Source organism: Sebastes fasciatus, chromosome 5, assembly GCF_043250625.1.
Source record: "Sebastes fasciatus isolate fSebFas1 chromosome 5, fSebFas1.pri, whole genome shotgun sequence".
NCBI classification, from domain to species: Eukaryota; Metazoa; Chordata; class Actinopteri; order Perciformes; family Sebastidae; genus Sebastes; species Sebastes fasciatus.
In genome coordinates, this window is record NC_133799.1 from 34,957,672 (window position 1) to 34,978,174 (window position 20,503).

General features: G+C 42.3%; 1 protein-coding gene across 1 annotated transcript; it reads right to left on the reverse strand.

The window, feature by feature from the left end:
- Positions 1-1,768: 1,768 nt before the first annotated feature.
- Positions 1,769-20,080, reverse strand: LOC141768500 (sodium/glucose cotransporter 4-like). The gene is given in 8 exon segments (XM_074636830.1): positions 1,769-2,772; positions 7,716-7,884; positions 9,318-9,468; positions 13,417-13,524; positions 13,795-13,930; positions 15,555-15,574; positions 15,577-15,750; positions 20,047-20,080. Coding segments are annotated over 8 exon segments (1,029 nt in total). The 3' UTR covers positions 1,769-2,535.
- Positions 20,081-20,503: the final 423 nt, after the last annotated feature.

Here is a 20,503-nt window from a genome sequence, read left to right on the forward strand (position 1 = left end):
GTGATCATGGTTGGGGGTGCCTTTGTGTTACCCACATACTGAATGAAGAGACAGTTTCTTTCCATCCAGGTGCCAGGTACATTTATTACGCTGTAAACACATTAAAAGAACAGTCATGGATGAACGTCGGCTTTGTTGTATACTACTTTCCTGACTGTCTTATGCTAGTACTGCGCTGACTTCCGGCTACAAAAGAATAACTATAAAAGTAACTAAATATAACTAACTCAATATAAAGTAATACAATGAAAGTAATTCAGTACACAATATTACATAAGCTCTCATGAAATGAGTTTCTCATGAAACTAACATTACCAAAACACAATGGCAACCGTGCAGCCTCTAATACACACTCTGTTAAAGACATAGTATATCAACCACTGGACATAAATGACTGATTATATCAACCTCTGAACATATTACAGATTAATTATATCAACAACTGAACACATTTGTTTTCAATGTCACTGCATTTTAGATGGAAATACATTTATACAGTCAATACACAACCGTTAACTGTACCCCTCGAGGGCCACGGACCTAGAATAGCTATTCAAGCTAGCCTTCGTTAGCGTTAGCTATCGGACTAACTCCGTGACGCTTATAAACATAAACACACGGCCCCATAAACGATAATAACCTTAACACACAAATATTAGTACTATATGTATATGGCGCTTGTGTACGTCTCTCACCTGTAAACACATTAAAAGAACAGTCATGGATGAACGTCGGCTTTGTTGTATACTACTATCCTGACTGTCTTATGCTAGTACTGCGCTGACTTCCGGCTACAGAAGAATAACAGCGCCAGTCGCTGACTTACCAAAGCCACTACCGCCACCTACTGGCCAACACAGAATGTTGTCTTAGAATTACTTGACACTAAAGCAGGTGAGTTTACTGTCCTTCCTACTGTCTTTTAAGTGACACCAAGCGCAAAAATAACCATAGTGGGGGTACCAAAATAATGACACACAGGTAACAACTCAGTATTTCTGGGCACAATCCTTGACCCTAAAATGTCCAGGGTGCCACATTTGCACTAATGTTCATAGGCAGGACACACATGTTCCCATATATATCTATATATATATTGTGAATTATATATCTATGGGCATGTATTGTGCCCATAGTGTGCTAGTTGTAAAGTAAAGTAAAGTAAAGTGTGCGTGTTTGTACATTTTCCAGCATTCTCCAGAGTTGACTGGTACGACGGCCTCGTTGATGGTTATATGTCAGCTGCTCCCTCGGGGACGGTCGCTAACACCACCTGCCACCTGCCTCGTAGTGACACCTTCCACATGCTCAGAGACCCGTGTTGGGGGACTTACCCTGGCCAGGTCTGGTGTTTGGGCTCAATGTACTGTACGTGGGTCTGGTGCACGGATCAGGTAACTTTAGTACCACATACCTTGGATGATTGGTATGGAATAATCTTTGAAATATTTAAAATGGAAAAGTTGACTTACTCTTTGAGGATCCAAAAGGGCAATTTTTACCAGATTTGGAATAAATGGATCATATTTATAACCCCAACAAGAGCAGACTTTGTATGACTCCACTGACTTTTTTTTTCTCTTTTCTTCCTTTCCTCTTCTTGCTGAGAATACTAAGAATGAAATGTAAGCTCCCTTGGTTCTAATGTATATAGTTATGTATTTAATTTTGTGTGAGATAAGCATGCCTCGGCATGAGTTGTGAAACAGGCTATCGTTATGTTAGCTGGCTGTACATTAATCTCAGAAGCTGTAATAGGAGGACGAGCAAGTTAAACTAGCGGTAGGTTTTGGTTAGGTTAGGTAGCTTTCATCACTTAGATTCATTTGTTTATCAGTTAACAATTGACTGCTGCCCGTTCTTTCATTACAGAAAGGGGTTTATTTTATATTATGCAACTTATTTTGACTCGTTTTAAACAATTAATTAAACAATTTGCAATTTATTTTCGTCCTTGAACGTTACTTGGTGACAGTCCTAAAAGCAGCTTCAGCCAGCTAACATAACGTTAGCCCGTTTCACAGTTAATTGTGTGGATTTCATCAGATTATTTGAATTGGCAGGAGCAAAAAGATAACAAGGTTAACAGCAGATATCTGCAATAATATCTGAATCACGCAATCACCATGTTAAAATAAACCAAAAGTAATTACATTTTAGCTCATTTTCTAACACCGGCAGGTAGACGACTTCAATAACTTCCTAAACCAAAAATCATGACAACAACAAGCGCCCCCAGCTTGTGTGCGTCACTTTTTAGTGTCCCCAGGAAACAGTTTCCATTGTTGTCTGTGTGACTTTCAGCATTGATTTGCTAGTGGTTTGTCTATTTGCAGTGTGTTGAGCTCTCAGGGCCACCGTATATTTGCCTCTACCGTACTTCAACAAACATCAGACCTTAACCTTTGCACTGAATCATCTCTGAACTATGAATGTTGTGCTTTGTCATCCCTCTGTCGTCATGTTCAAACCTCACAGCTAACACATGCAGATGTTGTGATTGTTAATGAGAGCAGCAGATAGATGGGGAGGCGTTCATAGATGTATGTTCCTTACATGTTCTTTAGGTATCGGGGCCGTGGCCAAGCTGACAGCAACAATGATAATGCAGGTGAGAGCCAACAGGATGAGAGCAAAGTACAGGTAGTGGACATCGGCCAGGACAGCAGGCCGTCGGTCAGGCTGACCACAGGAAGGAGCTCCATAGGAGACCTCCAGAACCATGCGGATCAGTCCCACCGCTAGTCCCGCCATCAGACCCCAGAATGCACCCTGAGAAACACAGAAATATTAAAGGTCCCATATTGTAAAAAGTGACATTTTCATGTCTTTTATATTATAAAGCAGGTTTAAGTTCTATATAAATACTGTGAAAGTATTGAAACGCTTAATCCACAGAGAAACACACACAGCCTGAAACTGAGCTTTTGAAACAAGCTGTCAGGATTTCTGTCCATTTGTGATGTCGCAAATCTACAATATTTAGACCATTTCAAAGTTTTAAACGTAAATATTCTAAATGGGTCCCAGTTTATTTCCAGTTGCAGTGGATGTGAATGTCATCAGCTGACAGGACGTAAACATGGACCCAAGCTGTTGCCTAGCAACGCAATTCTGTTGCAATTCCGTTGCAATTCCATTGAAATGTACTAAAACGGAGAGTTTCAGACAGAGGGTAAATACAGGCATATTCAGACAGATGGTATAATAATAATAATAATAATACATTTTATTTAGTGGCGCCTTTCTGGACACCCAAGGACACCTTACAAAAATCAGTTAAAACATTGACAGATAAAACAATCTAAAAACAACAGGACATGACAGAGACATATTTGTACAGACACATAGGATGGGTGATGATGAGTTCTAGAGAGAGTAGGCCAGTTTAAACAGGTGTGTTTTGAGGAGGGATTTGAAAGATGTGATGTTGTCAGACTGCCGGATGTGTGGGGGGAGTGAGTTCCATAACCTGGGAGCGGAGCAGCTGAATGCCCCGGCTCCCATGGTGCTGAGGCGTGAGGTGGGGGTGGTCAGAAGTCCGGCTGATGATGAGCGGAGGGAACGGGAGGGAGTGTACTCCTGGAGGAGGTCTGTGAGGTAGGTGGGGGCGAGGTTATGGAGGGCTTTGTAGGTGAGCAGAAGGTTTTTGTAATCGATCCGGGATTTAACAGGGAGCCAGTGCAGCTGGATGAGGATGGGGGTGATGTGGTCGGAGGATTTGGTGCGGGTGATGATCCGGGCGGCAGAGTTCTGAATGATTTGGAGTCTGTTGAGTAGTTTGATGGGAATGCCAGAGAGGACAGCGTTGCAATAGTCAATCCGGGATGTAACAAAAGCGTGAACCAGGATTTCAGTGCTGGAGTGGGACAGGGATGAGCGGAGTCTAGAGATGTTGCGGAGGTGGAAGAAGGCAGTCCGGGTGATGTTTTTTATGTGGGATGAAAAAGAGAGTGTGCTGTCCAGGGTGACCCCAAGACTCTTGACATGGGTGGAGAACGGTACTGGGAAGCCATCAATGGTGATGTTTTGAGCAGTGGTGTGTTGAGTTTTAGAGATGTTGTTCTTGGAGCTGATGAGCAGGGCCTCGGTTTTATGGCTGTTGAGTTTTAAAAAGTTCCTGCTCATCCAGCTCCTGATGTGTTGTAGGCAGGTGGTGAGGGAGGCGGGTGGCAGGGCAGCAGTGGGTGTAGTTGAAATGTAGACCTGTGTGTCGTCGGCATAACAGTGGAATCGGACATTGTGATGACGGAGGATAGTGCCAAGGGGAAGGAGGTAAATGATAAACAGGAGTGGACCCAATACTGACCCCTGGGGGACACCCAGTGAGACAGCGGAACACCTTGACCTGTGATTACCCAGTTTCACAAATTGTAGTCTGTCGGTGAGGTATGAGGAGAACCATGTGAGTGCAACACCGGTGATACCAATATCAGGTATGAGGAAACTATAGTTTTATTTAAACATTAAAGCATGTAAACATGCTCTAGTAGAAACACAAAATACAAGTATGAACCTGAAAATGAGCATGATATGGGACCTTTAAAAAAACAGCACTGAAGTGAAAAGGGCATTAATTTATCTTTGTCCCTGTCTCTTAGAGGTGTCCAGTGTCAAAATCTAGTTTCAAATATCTTTATTAGGCTAGATTTTTAGTTTTATATTGAGGGCTAATGGCACAGCTGACATGCGCCTCCTCAAATATATAACTACATGTTGTTGGGGCTACAGCGCCAATCTTCACTTGTGCTGTAGGGTTATCATACAAGTTCTGAATTACTTTTATAAATCTTTCTTGAAAGCCGAATCTTCCCAAAACTTTATATAAAAATACCCATCTAACTGAGTCGAACGCTATTCCTCGTCTAATCCCACTATCAATGACTTAGTTTTATCCTTAGTTATTTGTTCTAGTATATGTAAAGTCCTTCTTATGTTGTCCAGAGTCTGTCGTTGTTGGATGAATCCAGTCTGGTCTAAATGGATAAGGTCAGGTAAGAGGTTTTCAAGTCTACGGGCTAGGATGGATGTAAAAAGTTTGTAGTCAAAGTTGAGAACACTGACAGGTCGGTAGTTGCCGCATTCTTGTTCGTCTTTATTTTCCTTGGGAATTCCCTCCGTCTCACTAGGACTCCTGGTGCATAGTCATGATCGAGGCTGATTTTATTGTTATTCCACGTGAAGCCTTTCTTCTGCCATGCCAGTTTAAGCACTTCTTCCTTCACTCTGAAGCTGAGGAATCTGACTAACATTGATCTGGGCTGGGCACCTGCCCGCGGCCGCAGAGCTAATGCGCGGTGGGCTCTTTCTATCTGCAGGTCCTTCGTGCTGGGAATATCCAGATTCTCTCTGAGCAACTTCTCCACGAAGGCTATCACTGACCTGGGTTCGCCTTCAGCTCCTTCGGGTACCCCATATATCCTCACGTTTTCCCTCCTTAAGCGTCTCTCTTGATCCGTTAGCTTTGCCTGGAGCTGCTCCTGTAGTTTTAGCATTTCAGCTAAAGCCTCCTCCATGTTTTGCAGCCTCTCCGTTCTCCAGAATCCTCGCTTCAGCTTCATCTAACCTCGAATTGGTTTTTGCAAGTTCTCCTTTAAAGGTCACATATTATGCTCATTTCCAGGTTCATAGATGTATTTTAATGTTGCACTAGAACATGTTTACATGCTGCAATGTTCAAAAAACCCTTTATTCTTCTCATACTGCAGCCTGAGTCTGCCTGCCTCAGAGCCTAATTCAGCCTCTGTCTGAAAACCACTGATTCACAGCCTGTCTCCTCCCACTCTGCTCTGATTGGTCAGCGTTTTCTGTCAATCAAACTTCCTCAACAACAACAGCGTCACCCTCCCCCTCCCTCCCGGAGAAGCTCTCTCGAGAGAGAGACGAGTGGAGAGATAGCAGCTAGAATAGAGCTTATAAACCACTTTAAAGTTTATAAACCAGAAACTTCACCCAGCGCACGTTACCGGAGGAATCTGATCAGAAATCGGCGACACATGATGAACATCTGCGGTCCAGATTCCAGGTTTTCCTGACGGTTTCTCTCAGGTAAATAATACTATTTATAGCTCTGTTAGTTAACTCAGTGTTTACCTCATGCATCAACTCTGTAAACCGTAAACATACACTCTGTTTTACGTCTGTCTTTACAGATCCATCTGTGAGAAATGACCGACAGAATCATCCCAGAGGAGAGCAGACAGCTGAGAGCAGATGGGAGATACAGAGCTAACCCCATTAGCTACATGCTACCGCTATGACACGGTGTGTAAACACAGCGACCATCAGGGTGGAAAATAGAAGATGTGAAACAGTAGTCAGTTCATTATTTCTGCTAAAAGATAAATGTATGGAAGATCAGAGTAATGGTATATTATTTACAGTAGTAGCTGTCTCTGTGTTACCATGACTACAGACCACCGGAGCTTAGCTTACCATAGTTTACCAGAGCTGAAGACTTTCTCCTGTACCATGTCACATAACTAACTAACAGGTGAGATGATTACAAATGCTGTGAATAATTAATATTGTCATCTGTCAACTCAAATAAAGTTTGACTGTGAAACAGAAATGTGTTGTGTTGCTTACAAGTCACTATTTACTACCTGTACTCTGCTACATGCATGACATCAAATATATATAATATATAAATATCATCTGTTTAAACAGTGTAATTACATAAAGCCTTTGTGAAAGAACATGTTATATTTAGATGATGGGAGTACATGAAGCCTGTTCTGCTGGTTCTTGCAGACTAACTGTAGGAGCTACTTTGCTCAAGTTAGGTTGAGGAGGAGAGACAGTGACGCGCTGTGGGGCGGGGTCAGCTACTGAAGGTTCTCTCTGGTTCGACCAGGAAACCCTTACATGGCTTGCATTTCTCTAATGACGTCAGAAGAGAAGGAAAAAAAGCGATTTTTTTTTCTGCACCCATTTCCGGACAAACGGAGGAGGAGAAAAAGAGAGAGGATGGTCTTTTATGATACTATGGTGGCCTGTAGACACACTGGGGACAGATATTGATGTTTAAAAGACATGGAAAAGTGCATTTTGCATAATAGGTGACCTTTAATGTCCTCAAACAGTTTTTTGTTGTCTTGTCTAAAATCCCGGATTTCTCTGAGGATTAGAGTCAGGTTCACGGTCTCCTCCTCGCCCTCCATTCAGTTGCTGTCCTGGCTAGCCGTGGGGTCGCTAGCTCCGTCTAGCTGCTCCGGCACCTCGTTGTTTTTATCGGTAGAAAGAGCAGACTTTTTTCCCCTATATCTAGACGCCATCCTCGCCCCCTTTCTAAATACAGTAAGCATACACCACAACTTCTAATATTTCGACTCTGGGGCAGGTTTATTTCACTTTTGTCGAGAGAACTTTGCTAAGCTGCCATCCCCACGGTGACCGGAACCGGACTACAATCTGATCTTTCAACTTCAAAACGTAGTTACCTTGACTGAGTTTAAAGCTCTGGTGAAATGCAAGTTTTATAATGTTGTTAATTTATGTGTTGTCTGTTACTTTTACTATAACTGTGTTGCTGCTATCTTGGCCCGGTCTCCCTTGTAAAAGAGATCTTTGATCTCAAAGGGACTAACCTAATAAATAAAATAAATAATGCTGTGATATCGTAGACATTACTCCTCTATATCTTTACATAGACTAATAGTTGATGATGATATATTAACGCTCTGAATTTCTGAATGTATGAAAGTAAAACCTACCTGCTCGTTGGCACGTGGCCAGAAGATAGCCATGAGGAAAACGGCGGTGATGGGCGGAGCTAGAAAGCTGGTGACTGACTGGACGTAATCAAACAGCTGTCCACTGTTGGCTGTTTGGATGACTGGAATCCACAACAGACTAACACACACCAAGACCAGGATGAACACCCTGAAAATACACAAAATATTATAATCTGTCAATTTTGGGTGAGGTCAAACAGAGTCTTAAAGGTCCCATATCATGCTCATTTTCAGTTTCATACTTGTATTTTGTGTTTCTACTAGAACATGTTTACATGCTGTAATGTTAAAAAAACACTTTATTTTCCTCATACTGTCTGTCTGAATATGCCTGTATTTATCCTCTGTCTGAAACGCTCCGTTTTAGCTCATTCTGACGGAATTGCGTTGCTAGGCAACAGTCTGGGTCCATGTTTACTTCCTGTTAGCTGATGTCATTTACATACACTGCACACATTAAGATTGTTTACATTTAAAACCATGTAATGGTCTAAATATTGTATATTTGTGACATCACAGATGGACATAAATCCTAACGGTTTGTTTCAACCTTTAAGTCTTTACAGTTGGAAGGATTCCTGGATCAGATAGGAAAATAGATTTACTGTTCTGTGTAGCTAAGGAACCATCTGGCGTTTCAGGTTACCTATCCCGGGTCTAATGTCCATGACATTATCACTACTATCCATTTTGCCGTCAGTGTTGCTGTTGCATGGTCACCATCATCACCGTTGGAGATGAACTGCGCCTCATCTGGAAAGTAGACGACATCAGGCGGCAGCAGCAGCAGCAGCAGCAGCAGCAGCGGGGGCGGGGACAAAAAGCTGCGGTCAAGTCGGACAGTTTCCAGCAGCCTTCAATGAATTTACAGGAAGTCACAGAAGAAGTGACTTCCTGTTAGATCCGATCTGTAGGCCACTTGTAGTTTTCAGACCACGTTGGGATTTATTTATATTTGTTTGTAAATCTATATGGAAATGTGCGTGTATCTGGCATTGGATTCTATCCTTTATTATTTTTATGTCCGCCTTGTAAAGCACATAATGAGCACTCGTTTTGATAAGTGTTATATATAAATAACCTTCATTATTATAATAATCATTATTATCAATCACACAAGATGTGTTTGTTAACAGATGAAACCTTCATTGCACAACACGAGACTAATATCCTACAACTAGTGTTAAATATTACAATGACACAGAAGGTTAGGACTTTCTACAACACGTGGTGTTTGCTGTCAGAACTAAGAGCCAATCAGCTCTTTGATCAGGCGTTTCCCATAATGCCCTGGGTTTGCAGTCTGTGGAGAGCAGCTGCGTTGCCTGGCTCTAAAATCTGCGACCGCCTCGATCTCGTGAGGTTATCGTTGCCCACGTGTGCGTGACGTCGGAGCGAGTCGGCATCAAGTCGGACACAAATCCAACCGGCGTGCATTGCGCGGCGATTGCCGGTAATCGATTCTGCGCAGGCCTGGCTCGTCTCCAACGAGCCTATTATTATTATCATTGCTTTACCTACATCATTTTGAATCAAGGGGGTGTTTTCTCTATATGTATCAGATAGTCTCGACACCACTACCTTCCAACTATCATGAGTTCCCTCTCCGAGGCGTCAGGTCTGGCTCTGTGGTAGAGGTCCAGTGTAAACAGAGTGGAGCTGCTGTTAAAGATGGAGGTCAGCGATGACATCAGAGCAGCTAACATCACCGCTAGCATCAAACCACGAAGACCTGCACGTCAAAAAGATGGCGCGGTCACGGAGAAATATCAGGTTTACATTCAACTATAAAACTCTATTATTTGATCATTAATCATTTTACACAGGGAAAAAAACAAACATAATAATAATATTGCAGAAGCAAATAAAAGCACAGCTGATTTCACTAAAAATTTATTTTAACATGTATACATGGTATATCTGAGGGGGTTTTCCTAATAAAGAATCTCCAATAATAAGAGTTCTTTCTCTTGTTTTGTTCTCAAGACGTTCTCCTTTCATAAAATGTCCTGTTTTCAAGATGTGTCTATGGAAATTTGAGACGTATACCACAGCACTTTACAGTGCTTTACATGCTGTACTATACAATACTATTTTATATAAATTTATGAATATTAAGTACGGTATGATCTTTAGTTTCTACTAATATGTCCTGACAACAGCGATAGGCACGGAGGATTAATCGACAGAGCACACCTGAGTGCAAGGTGCAAGATTAGAAGGTATAATAAGTAAAATACGGAGAAAGTAAGGCATGTATGTGTGTGCAAGTGTATGTGCACGTGTGTGTGCATGTGTGTGTGTTTGGGTGACATCACAGCAGTGGTGACATCATCAGTGCATCGTGACATCATCACTGCATCGTGACATCACCAGATGGAACACTGTGATGAATTAAAGGAGTGGTGACATCAGTTGTGACATCTTAAAGGAGCGGTGACATCATAAAGGAGTGACATTCAGGAGAGAGTCCCAGAATCACACAACTGTAGTTGAATCTGAAGACTCGATCAGACGAAACACATCGACTGAGAGAAGCAGTTTCAAGTCTCAAGAGAAAGGTATGAATTTTATGAATTTTATGAATGCATTGCTTTAGATTAAACCTCCCAACAGTATATGAAGCAGTTAAAATTAGCCCCAACATTTAAATGCAGCTTACATGTTAGTTAATAATAATTAGGGCTGCAACTAACGATTATTTTCACTCATCAGACTATCTACTGAGAGAAGCAGTGAATTTCTCTCCAAAAACCACGAAGCATCGACAAGAATTGACCGTAAATCAGCATCATGGTATCATCAAGAACTTCCCAGCCAGAATCCATCATGCCCGAGTTCAACGTCCGTCGCGCTGTTTCCAAGCTGCTCAACTCCTTCTTTAAGGGGATGACGGCGGATCAGTGGGGATTTTTGAAATCCGGCAGCCCCGACGACGCCACTATGACCATGATGGGAGAGTTGCTGTTGGACATGACAGCGGCCTTGACAAAAGCTTTCCTGAAATCTCTCGGGAGCACGACCTTGGCGTCTGAGGACGACGTCCAAATCAATCTGGGCGACACAATCTCTCAGAGTTTTGCCGAAGCTCTGGGTGTCGACGTCTCGGTTCAGTGTCCGAGCTCCAAAAACTTGACGACATTGATCTCTGCAGAGGTTTCGGAGAGCGTCCGAAGTGCCCTCTCCAGCCCCGAGGGCATAGTTCAGCGCCTCACTCCTCCCAGCAGACTCAACAGCATGATTCTGCACGCCTGCAAAATGTGCCAGACATTCATTGGCAAGATGAAGTCGGTGTTCTCGCCTCGACAGCGCAAGCAGAGGATCATCTGTGAACAATCAGATGTGGAACTGGAACCTTCAGACGCCAAAGACCGCCATGCGACGACGCCTTCGTCTGACGTCGTGATTTCGATGAAAGACATCGCTATTGTCCAAATCATCATCAAGACGCAGTTAAACGACATCACCGAACCCCTCTTGGTTGACGTGCCGGACTCCGAGTACGCGCTGTTGCAGTCTCAAAGCGCTCGGGAGATTGAAGACGTCGCGGAAGACATCGCTCGGAGCATCGCCGAAGAGGCTGTAAGACAGACTCCTTCGGAGCAGAAGAGGAAACGCTCCAAGAAAAACATCGGAAGCAAAATTAAGAAGCTTTTGGCAAAGTGCTTTGCCAAATCTTGCATCCATCGCATCGTGGCACAGATGAGGAAAAAATTCCACCGAAGCTCCAAAGTTCACAGTCGGGAGTCGGCGAAGTCTCTCACGAAGAAGATTAACGATCTGATGAAAAAAACAGAGAACCGCGATCTTCTGGGACTCGGCACTCCGCTCCTAAACATTCCCCCCGGTCGAGTCTTGGAGTTCACAAAGGTCTTAAGTGATTTCCTCTACACACACATCCTACACGGGCCAGAGATCATCCCCGAGCCGGTGATACGTGCTAACATGCGCGCCGAATTGCAGTGGAAGGTGCTCGGTTTCCTGTCTCTGGCTAGATGGTGGCAGATCTGTCAGTCCGGCGACCTCGCCAACAATATGAGACACGCCATACTGGGCACTAAGCCGAGGGCCAGGAAACCTTTGGCAATCACTGCCCCGCCTGCCCCGGTTTTTCGTGATGACTGTGAACGTCGAGCGCGGAATGTACAAAACAAAAACTGCGTCGAGGTGATCTTGGAGAGGCTGGTCACGCGGATCTTCAAGAAGGCGAAAGTGACTTGGACCCTTTCAAACGTCCATGACATCATCCAGCGCCTTTTTGAACAAACGTGGGCCGAAGTCGAGGGTCTCGATTTCGATTCCAGCCCAGAAACATGGGAAAACCTCGAAAAGACCATTTACCGGGACCTAATTAAGACGTGGGGCAATGCGACGTGGGTGCTGGTGTCCTTGAAAGGGGGTAAACCGGCACTCGGAGACCGTATCGCCTCCGCCGTCAAAGGTCACCTGATGGCACCACCGAGACAGAGGTCCTGCATGTGCAGGTTCTTCTCCTCAATGCTCACCGCCGTGACGAGGTGTTAAGGTGGTTTATGGGGTTTTCTCCGGGGGCTCCGGTTTATCCCACATATATATATTTTATATATATATATAAAAAATGTCTTCAATGTGTCATTCATCTTGAAGGAAAAATTGACTTTTTCCTTCTGAATGAATGCGAGGGCTTGAGCTCTCAGCGCCACATCAGTAGTCAGTGTTGTCTACTGTTGTGGAACGCACGGGTTCGATCTGGGTGATCCAGTTCTCCCACAATCAGTGCATAATAATGAACATCTAATAAAATAAAATAAATAATAATATAAATAAATAATATGAATTCATTTCTGCTCATGTCTCTCATCATTTGCTGCAAATATTCAACTCAGACTGAAGTTCTGCTGATTCAGTGAATTTGTATAAAGTACAAAAATAAAGTACAAAGAAAAGTGTGTTTTGCACACTCTCTTCCATCATATACACTGATCTTAATTATTGCATATTTTAATGAGTTTACCTGCCTGATTGTAAACATGTAGAGAATTATTGTAAAGGAGAATCAGGCTTCTTGTGTGTTTTAGCCCACACAGTCTGTAAATAGCTATTAATATTCAAAACCACGCCTATTCCTGACCGATCAGAACTGTTGTAATTAAAGATCATTAAACCTTATTTATTATGTTTAGATATTTATTTACTGACACCTTCACCGTAAGGTGTATCAAGACATATCACAATGATGGTGTATTGTTTTACTAGAAACATAAATGCACTCTTATTCAATGACAATAAATGAGGTCATTTTAAGGGGGGGGGGGGGGTTAAGTGTAAGGATAACTCATACATTAGTTCATTCAATAAGCCTATAAATGTGAGGGACACCACGGCTGCCCACATTCTGCAGACAGGTTCAGGTGAGTTTACCAGGTCAACAAGTGACTGTGAGAGAGCTGGACAGCATCTCGCTCACTCAAGGTGGAAAGAACACACACAGTGACGGTGTAAAGGTGGACAAAACAATCTAATACAGGAAGTGATTACGCTGATGTTGTGCTTTTATTATATTGTGCTTTTATTTTATAATGCATTGAGGGCCCAAACGAGACCTTAGTGTGTGTGTGCACGTGTGTGTATGTAGTATGTGTGTGTGTAGTGTGCACGTGTGCATATTTGTGTTTGTAGTGTGTGTGTGTGTGTGACTCACCCACAGGCATCAGCTCCACCACTAGTTTAGGGTAGGCGATGTTGGAGCAACCGACTGAAGCTCCACACACACTCTGACACACTGCTGGATCCACACAGCCCACCTCATCTACAACAACACACACGCAGAGATTAACAGATATTTAGAGTTAGTTAGTTACACATCTTTGTCCAGCTTCTACGATGCATCACCGTCTCTCAAAGCCAAATGTGTGAGTTAGAAAACTGTGTTGAATTTCATTCATTCAATTCCATGAATTTGACGACGGATGTAAATATATTTAATTAGATAAATGAAAATATTTTGGCTGGTTTATTGAGGTCAAATCAAAAATGATGAATGAACTCGAACATAAAGAGGAGAGGCAGATAGACTGACCTGGGAACAGTGATCGGCTGATCATGCCTGGCATGACGACAAAGAACATGGGCAGCAGTTTGAGGTAGCTTCCCAACACGCTGCCTCCTTTGGCATGAGACAAAGACTTGGCTGACAGAGACCTCTGGACTATAATCTGCACACACAAACACACGCATATTACTCTCTCTATACTTGAGGACCCTCGTTGACATAATACATCAAGTCAAATTTATTACGATAGCACATTTAAGACAACATGAGCTGACCAAAGTGCTTTACAGACGTAGGTAGAATAAAAACAGGTCAACAGAGCAGACAACAAAATCACACGTATCCACAGACAGAGACTAAGATAAAATCCATGAGTAAAAGACTGTTATTGTTACAATTGGTATTCACAATTTAAGTGCATTCAAAAGCCAAAGAGAAGAGGTGGGTCTTGAGCTGTGCTTTGAAAGACTCCGTATAAAGGGAGCAGATCTGATGTGGTGGGGCAGTTTGTTCCACAGACCGGGGCCCGCAACTGAGAAGGCGCGGTCAACCCCCTGAGCATCCGCCGAGCCCGAGGGACGACCAGAAGTGACTGGTCAGAAGACCCGAGTGAAAGGGATTTAAAGGGGCAGATAGGTAGGAGGGAAGTGCTTTATAGACAAATAATAAAGTCTTAAAATGAACCCTAAAAGTGACAGAGGAGAGGAGGTTGTGTTGCTCGAGCTCTATCTATCTTGACGTGGAAAGGAGGTCGTGTTGCTCTGGTTCTACCTATATGGCGTGGAGAGGAGGTCCTGTTGCTAAGGCTCTATCTGGTTGGCGTGGAGAGGAGGTCGTGTTGCCCTGGCTCTACCGGTTTGGCGTGGAGAGGAGGTCGTGTTGCTCTGGCTCTATCTGTTAGGGGACGCCTGGAAGCTGCTTGACATCCTCCTGGATCCACTTTCTCACTTATATTCACATTATACATATTATTTTTTGTCATATGGATTGTCTATGTTGTATTTTCATTATGTTGTTACTCTGAACACACAACATCTATTGCACGTCTCTCCATCCTGGAAGGGCAATCCCTCCTCTGTTGCTCTTCCTGAGGTTTCTTAAATTTTTTTCCCTGTTAAAAGGTTTTTTTGGGTTTTTGTGAGGGTCGCACTGTAAAGGACAGAGGGTGTCGTATCCTGTACAGATTGTAAAGCCCCCTGAGGCAAACAGAACCACATCAGTTTTCAGTATGTTTAACGGTCCCGGAGACTGTCAAACAGAGGTTGTAAACACAAAGTGCTGGGACTTTTTAATGATACGTATAGCGGGGTATCGTCCGCAAAACAATGGAGGGAGATGTTGTGCTTCCGAGTGAGATGAAGGGTCCCAGTGGGAGCATAGAAAGGGAGAAGAGGAGAGGAGCCGATCCCTACTCATAACCATTGCAACTAAATACTTAACCCAAATCCTTAAAGGCCCAGTGTGTAACATTTAAGGGATCTACAGCTCTAGACATTCGCGTTTTCACGTCGGCGACCGTAGTTCTGCTACACGCTTGGCACACGGGAGAGGTTGCGATCTGCATCCTCACCGCAACATGTTGGCAGATGTTACACACTGCACCTTAAAGAATAACTATGTAGAGACAGCCAGTCTTCTCTCTGATGGTCTCGTTTAGTTATGTAGGTCATATAGAGGCATCAGTATTAAAGTGAGACTGTTTCATAACCAGTTAAAACACACACACATTTAAAATGACTGATGATCCAATCAAGGATTCTATGGACTACTGGTGTCGGTGAAGCTACCTGATCCGTGCACCAGACAGCACGTTGAGCCCAAACACCAGACCTGGCCAGGGTAAGTCCCCCAACACGGGGTCTCTGAGCATGTGGAAGGCGTCGCTACGAGGCAGGTGGCAGGTGGTGTTGGCGACCATCACCGAGGGAACAGCTGACATATAACCATCAATGAGGCCGTCGTACCTGCCAACTCTGAAGAATGCTGGAAAATGTACAAACACACTTTACTTTACGTTATAACTAGAACACTATGGGCATAATACATGTCCATCGATATATATTGTACAGTTGTGACATCGCAAAGTAACAGAAATGTTGACGGCTTGTTTCCGAAGTATTTATACAGCACTTAAACCTGTTTTATAATAAAAAATAGAGATGAAAATCTCACTTTTTACAATATGTATTATTTAATACACACAACCAGGGTCGGAAATTAGCACCCGCCACCCGGTAAATTGTTGACATTGGCGGGTGAAATCATCAGGACCCCGCCACTTTGGCATATTATTATGAGATGTTCACGGTCTGCTCAGCAAAAGGACAATTGGATGAAGGTAAATTACAACGTTATCATGATGTGTTCAAATATTATCTCGTAAAATTAAGTTTTTGGCGAGAAACTTGAATAAATCCAGTTGTTTGAAGGAGATGTTTTCACATCAATATAAAATAAATAGAGAGAATTATGACCTGTTTAACTTCATAACAACTACCAAGATTTTTTTTAATCAAAGCAAATATTTAAATAATCATGAGTTTTTATGCAAATAACCATAGATGACAATAACAAAGTACAGTACTGTGTACACTACCCTCCCTCCCCCAAAAAATAGGGCTCCCCCAGAAGTTACGGTGTAATTTGAACGCTGTAATTTACCGTATATATACTGTTTTTCATGTAAAATATATCGAACATTGCATGACTTTAGGGAGGCTGTGGCTCAAAGGGTAGAGCAGGTTGTCCACCAATGGGAAGGTCGGTGGTTCGATCCCCGGCTACTCCGGGTCACATGTCGATGTGTCCTTGAGCAAGACACTTAACCCCAAATTGCTCCCGAAGGCATAACCATCGGTGTGTGTGAATGAGTATTTAGATTAGATCCTGATGGGCAAAGTTGGCACCTTTGTAGCCTCTGATAACAGTGTATGAATGGGTAAATACCGACATGTAGTGTAAAGAGCTTTGAGTGGTCGGAAGACTAGAAAAGCGCTATATAAATACAAGTCCACTTACTTCAAATCTAAAATGTTATCCCTTCATTTAGCGTATTTTGGTGAGGAAAAGCGGCCATGGTCATTTTCAAAGGGGTCCCTTGACCTCTGACCTCCAGATATGTGAATGTACACACATAGGCAAAATTGTTGGTACCCTTCCGTTAAAGAAAGAAAAACCCACAATGGTCACTGAAATAACTTGAAACTGACAAAAGTAATAATAAATAAAAATTCACTGAAAATTAACTAATGAAAATCAGCTATTGTTTTTGAATTGTGGTTCAACAGAATCATTTTAAAAAACAAACTGATGAAACTGGCCTGGACAAAAATGATGGTACCCCTAGAAAAGATGTAAAATAATTTGACCATAGGGACATATTAAACTAAGGTGTGTCCTGTAAATAGCATCACAGGTATCTTCAAACTTTTAATCAGTCAGTCTGCCTATTTAAAGGGTGAAAAGTAGTCACTGTGCTGTTTGGTATCATGGTGTGTACCACACTGAACATGGACCACAGAAAGCTAAGGAGAGAGTTGTCTCAGGAGGTTAGAAGGACAATTATAGACCTTCATGTTAAAGGTAAAGGCTATAAGACCATCTCTAAGCAGCTTGACGTTCCTGTGAATACAGTTGCACATATTATTAAGAAGTTTAAGGTCCACGGGACTGTAGCCAACCTCCCTGGACATGGCCGCAAGAGGAAAATTGATGACAAATCGAAGAGACGGATAATACGAATGGTAACCAAAGAGCCCAGAACAACTTCCAAAGAGATTAGAGGTGAACTCCAAGGTCAAGGTACATCAGTGTCAGATTGCACCATCCGTCGCTGTTTGAGCCAAAGTGGACTTAATGGAAGACGACCGAGGAGGACGCCAAATCATAAAAAAGCAAGACTGGAATTTGCCAAAATCCATATTGACAAGCCACAAAGCTTCTGGGAGAATGTCCTTTGGACAGATGAGACAAAACTGGAGCTTTTTGGCAAGTCAAATCAGCTCTATGTTCACAGACGCAAAAATGAAGCATCCAAAGAAAAGAACACTGTACCTAATGTGAAACATGGAGGAGGCTCGGTTATGTTATGGGGCTGCTTTGCTGCATCTGGCACAGGGTGTCTTGAATCTGTGCAGGGTGCAATGAAATCTCAAGACTATCAAGACATTCTGGAGCGAAATGTGCTGCCCAGTGTCAGAAAGCTTGGTCTCAGTTGCAGGTCATGGGTCCTCAAACAGGATAATGACCCAAAACACAGCTAAAAACACCCAAGAATGGCTAAGAACAAAACATTGGACTATTCTGAAGTGGCCTTCTATGAGCCCGGATCTAAATCCTATTGAACATCTGTGGAAGGAGCTGAAACATGCATTCGGAGAAGGCACTCTTCAAACCTGAGACAGCTGGAGCAGTTTGCTCACGAGGAGTGGGCCAAAATACCTGTCGACAGGTGCAGAAGTCTCATTGAGAGTTACAGAAATCGCTTGTTTGCAGTGATTGCCTCGAAAGGTTGTACAACTAAATATTAAGTTAAGGGTACCATCATTTTTGTCCAGGCCAGTTTCATTAGTTTGTTTTTTAAAATGATTCTGTTGGACCACAATTCAAAAGCAATGTCTGATTTTCATTAGTTAATTTTCAGTGAATTTTTATTTATTATTACTTTTGTCAGTTTCAAGTTATTTCAGTGACCATTGTGGGTTTTTCTATCTTTAACGGAAGGGTACCAACAATTTTGCCTACGTGTGTAAATGGGTTCTATGGGTACCCACGAGTCTCCCCTTTACAGACATGCCCACTTTATGCTAATCACATGCAGTTTTTGAAGGCATTATAAATGTGTTATTTTCTCCTATTCTAAAAATTATGTATTTGAATATTTCTGCATACTGAGGTCCCTAAACTGTCTTGAATTACATAAATTGGGTATCACTGTAAAGCTGAAACTCTTGTGGATCAAATGAGCCCAACTGTATTCATGTGTGATGATGTTAGTCCCCATAGGAGACATTTCATTGTAGTGATTATCTTAAATACCCATCTTTTATTGCTTTCTTATTCAATGAACTTTCATATTGGTTGTTTTGGTGTGCATTAGTCTCTCAATCCATTTTTAACATTCTACATTTTTTGTCTATCGTCTGTCCAGCACTTTGAATTGCATTTGACTTATTTGAAATGTGCTATATAAATAAAGATTGATTGATTGATACATTAAATTACGTTTACATACTTCCATAACCACAACACAACAGTTGTGATTTTTCTTATGATAATATGAGATAATTATATTTCATGTGCTCTTGTATTCATATAATTTGATGTAAACTTTTATCCACGTTTTAAAAAGTTACAAAAACTACAAAGTTACACTGCAACAGGAAATAAACTGGGACACATTAAGAATGTTTATGTTTAAATCCGTGTAATGGTCTAAACATTGTATACTTGTGACATCACAAATGGACAGAAATCCCGACGGCTTGTTTCAAACGCACAATTTCTGAATACGTGCTGTGCGTGTTTCTCCGTATATTGAACGTTTCAATACTTTCACAGTATTTATATAACCTGCTTTATACTCTAACAGACATGACAATCTAATTTTTTACAATATGGGACCTTTAAGAAACTAGAAAAAGAAGTGAGACAAACGGCAGGTCTGTAGTCCAGAATATGGCAATGAAGTGTTTATTTTGTCTTCTGTTGACAAAGAAAAAAAAAAAACCTTTACAAAGTAATAATTCAACACCAGACTCAAACTGTTTCATACTGTCTGTTACCAAAGACTGCAGAAATGAGATGATGGAGCATACTTCACCATGTAGAGAGAGGGGGGGTCAGGGGTGCTACATTAACATGTTAACAGGGTTGGCTCAGTGTGGAACTCAGCTTCGTTCTTCAACACGTGGAAACGAAGAAGTTGGTGATCAGACATACAGAAGATCAAAGACAATGTTATGTTACACCTCCCAGGTCACGCTGTGAAGGGGTGGGGGCGGGTAGGGTATTTTGGCGTAGTTTCAGCAGTCCTTATTTCGTTTTTATAAAGGACATTTTTTAGAATATGTCTCCGCTTTTGTTCCGCCACCGAAAAAATTAGTGTGGCCATAAAAAGTGTTTAAGCAGGGTAGTGCAGTGGAGACAACAGACGGTGCAGGATGTTGGAGGCCCGTACTGCTCTGAGAACTACACTTCAGCTGGGGTGTCTTTTTCAACCACACCACTGAGCTGGAGGGTTCAATACTGACTAAATTCTTAGCACTAAGGTCAACTTACTCGAAATGTCTGCGGCTTTCAGCCACAATCTCATGGTCTTTACGGGCGGATGTATTTGTTAAAGGTCCCATATCGTGCTCATTTTCAGGTTCATACTTGTATTTTGTGTTTCTACTAGAACATGTTTACATGCTGTAATGTTCAAAAACCACATTATTTTCCTCATACTGTCGGCCTGAATATGCCTGTATTTACCCTCTGTCTGAAACGCTCTGTTTTAGCACATTTCGACGGAATTGCGTTCCTAGGCAACAGCTTGGGTCCATGTTTACTTCCTGTCAGCTGATGACATTCACATACGCTGCAACCAGGAATAAACTGGGACACATTTAGAATGTTTACGTTTCAAACTGTGTAAAGGGTCTAAATATTGTATATTTGTGACATCACAAACGGACAGGAATCCTGACGGCTTGTTTCAAATGCAGAGTTTCTGAATACGGGCTTTGGGTATTTC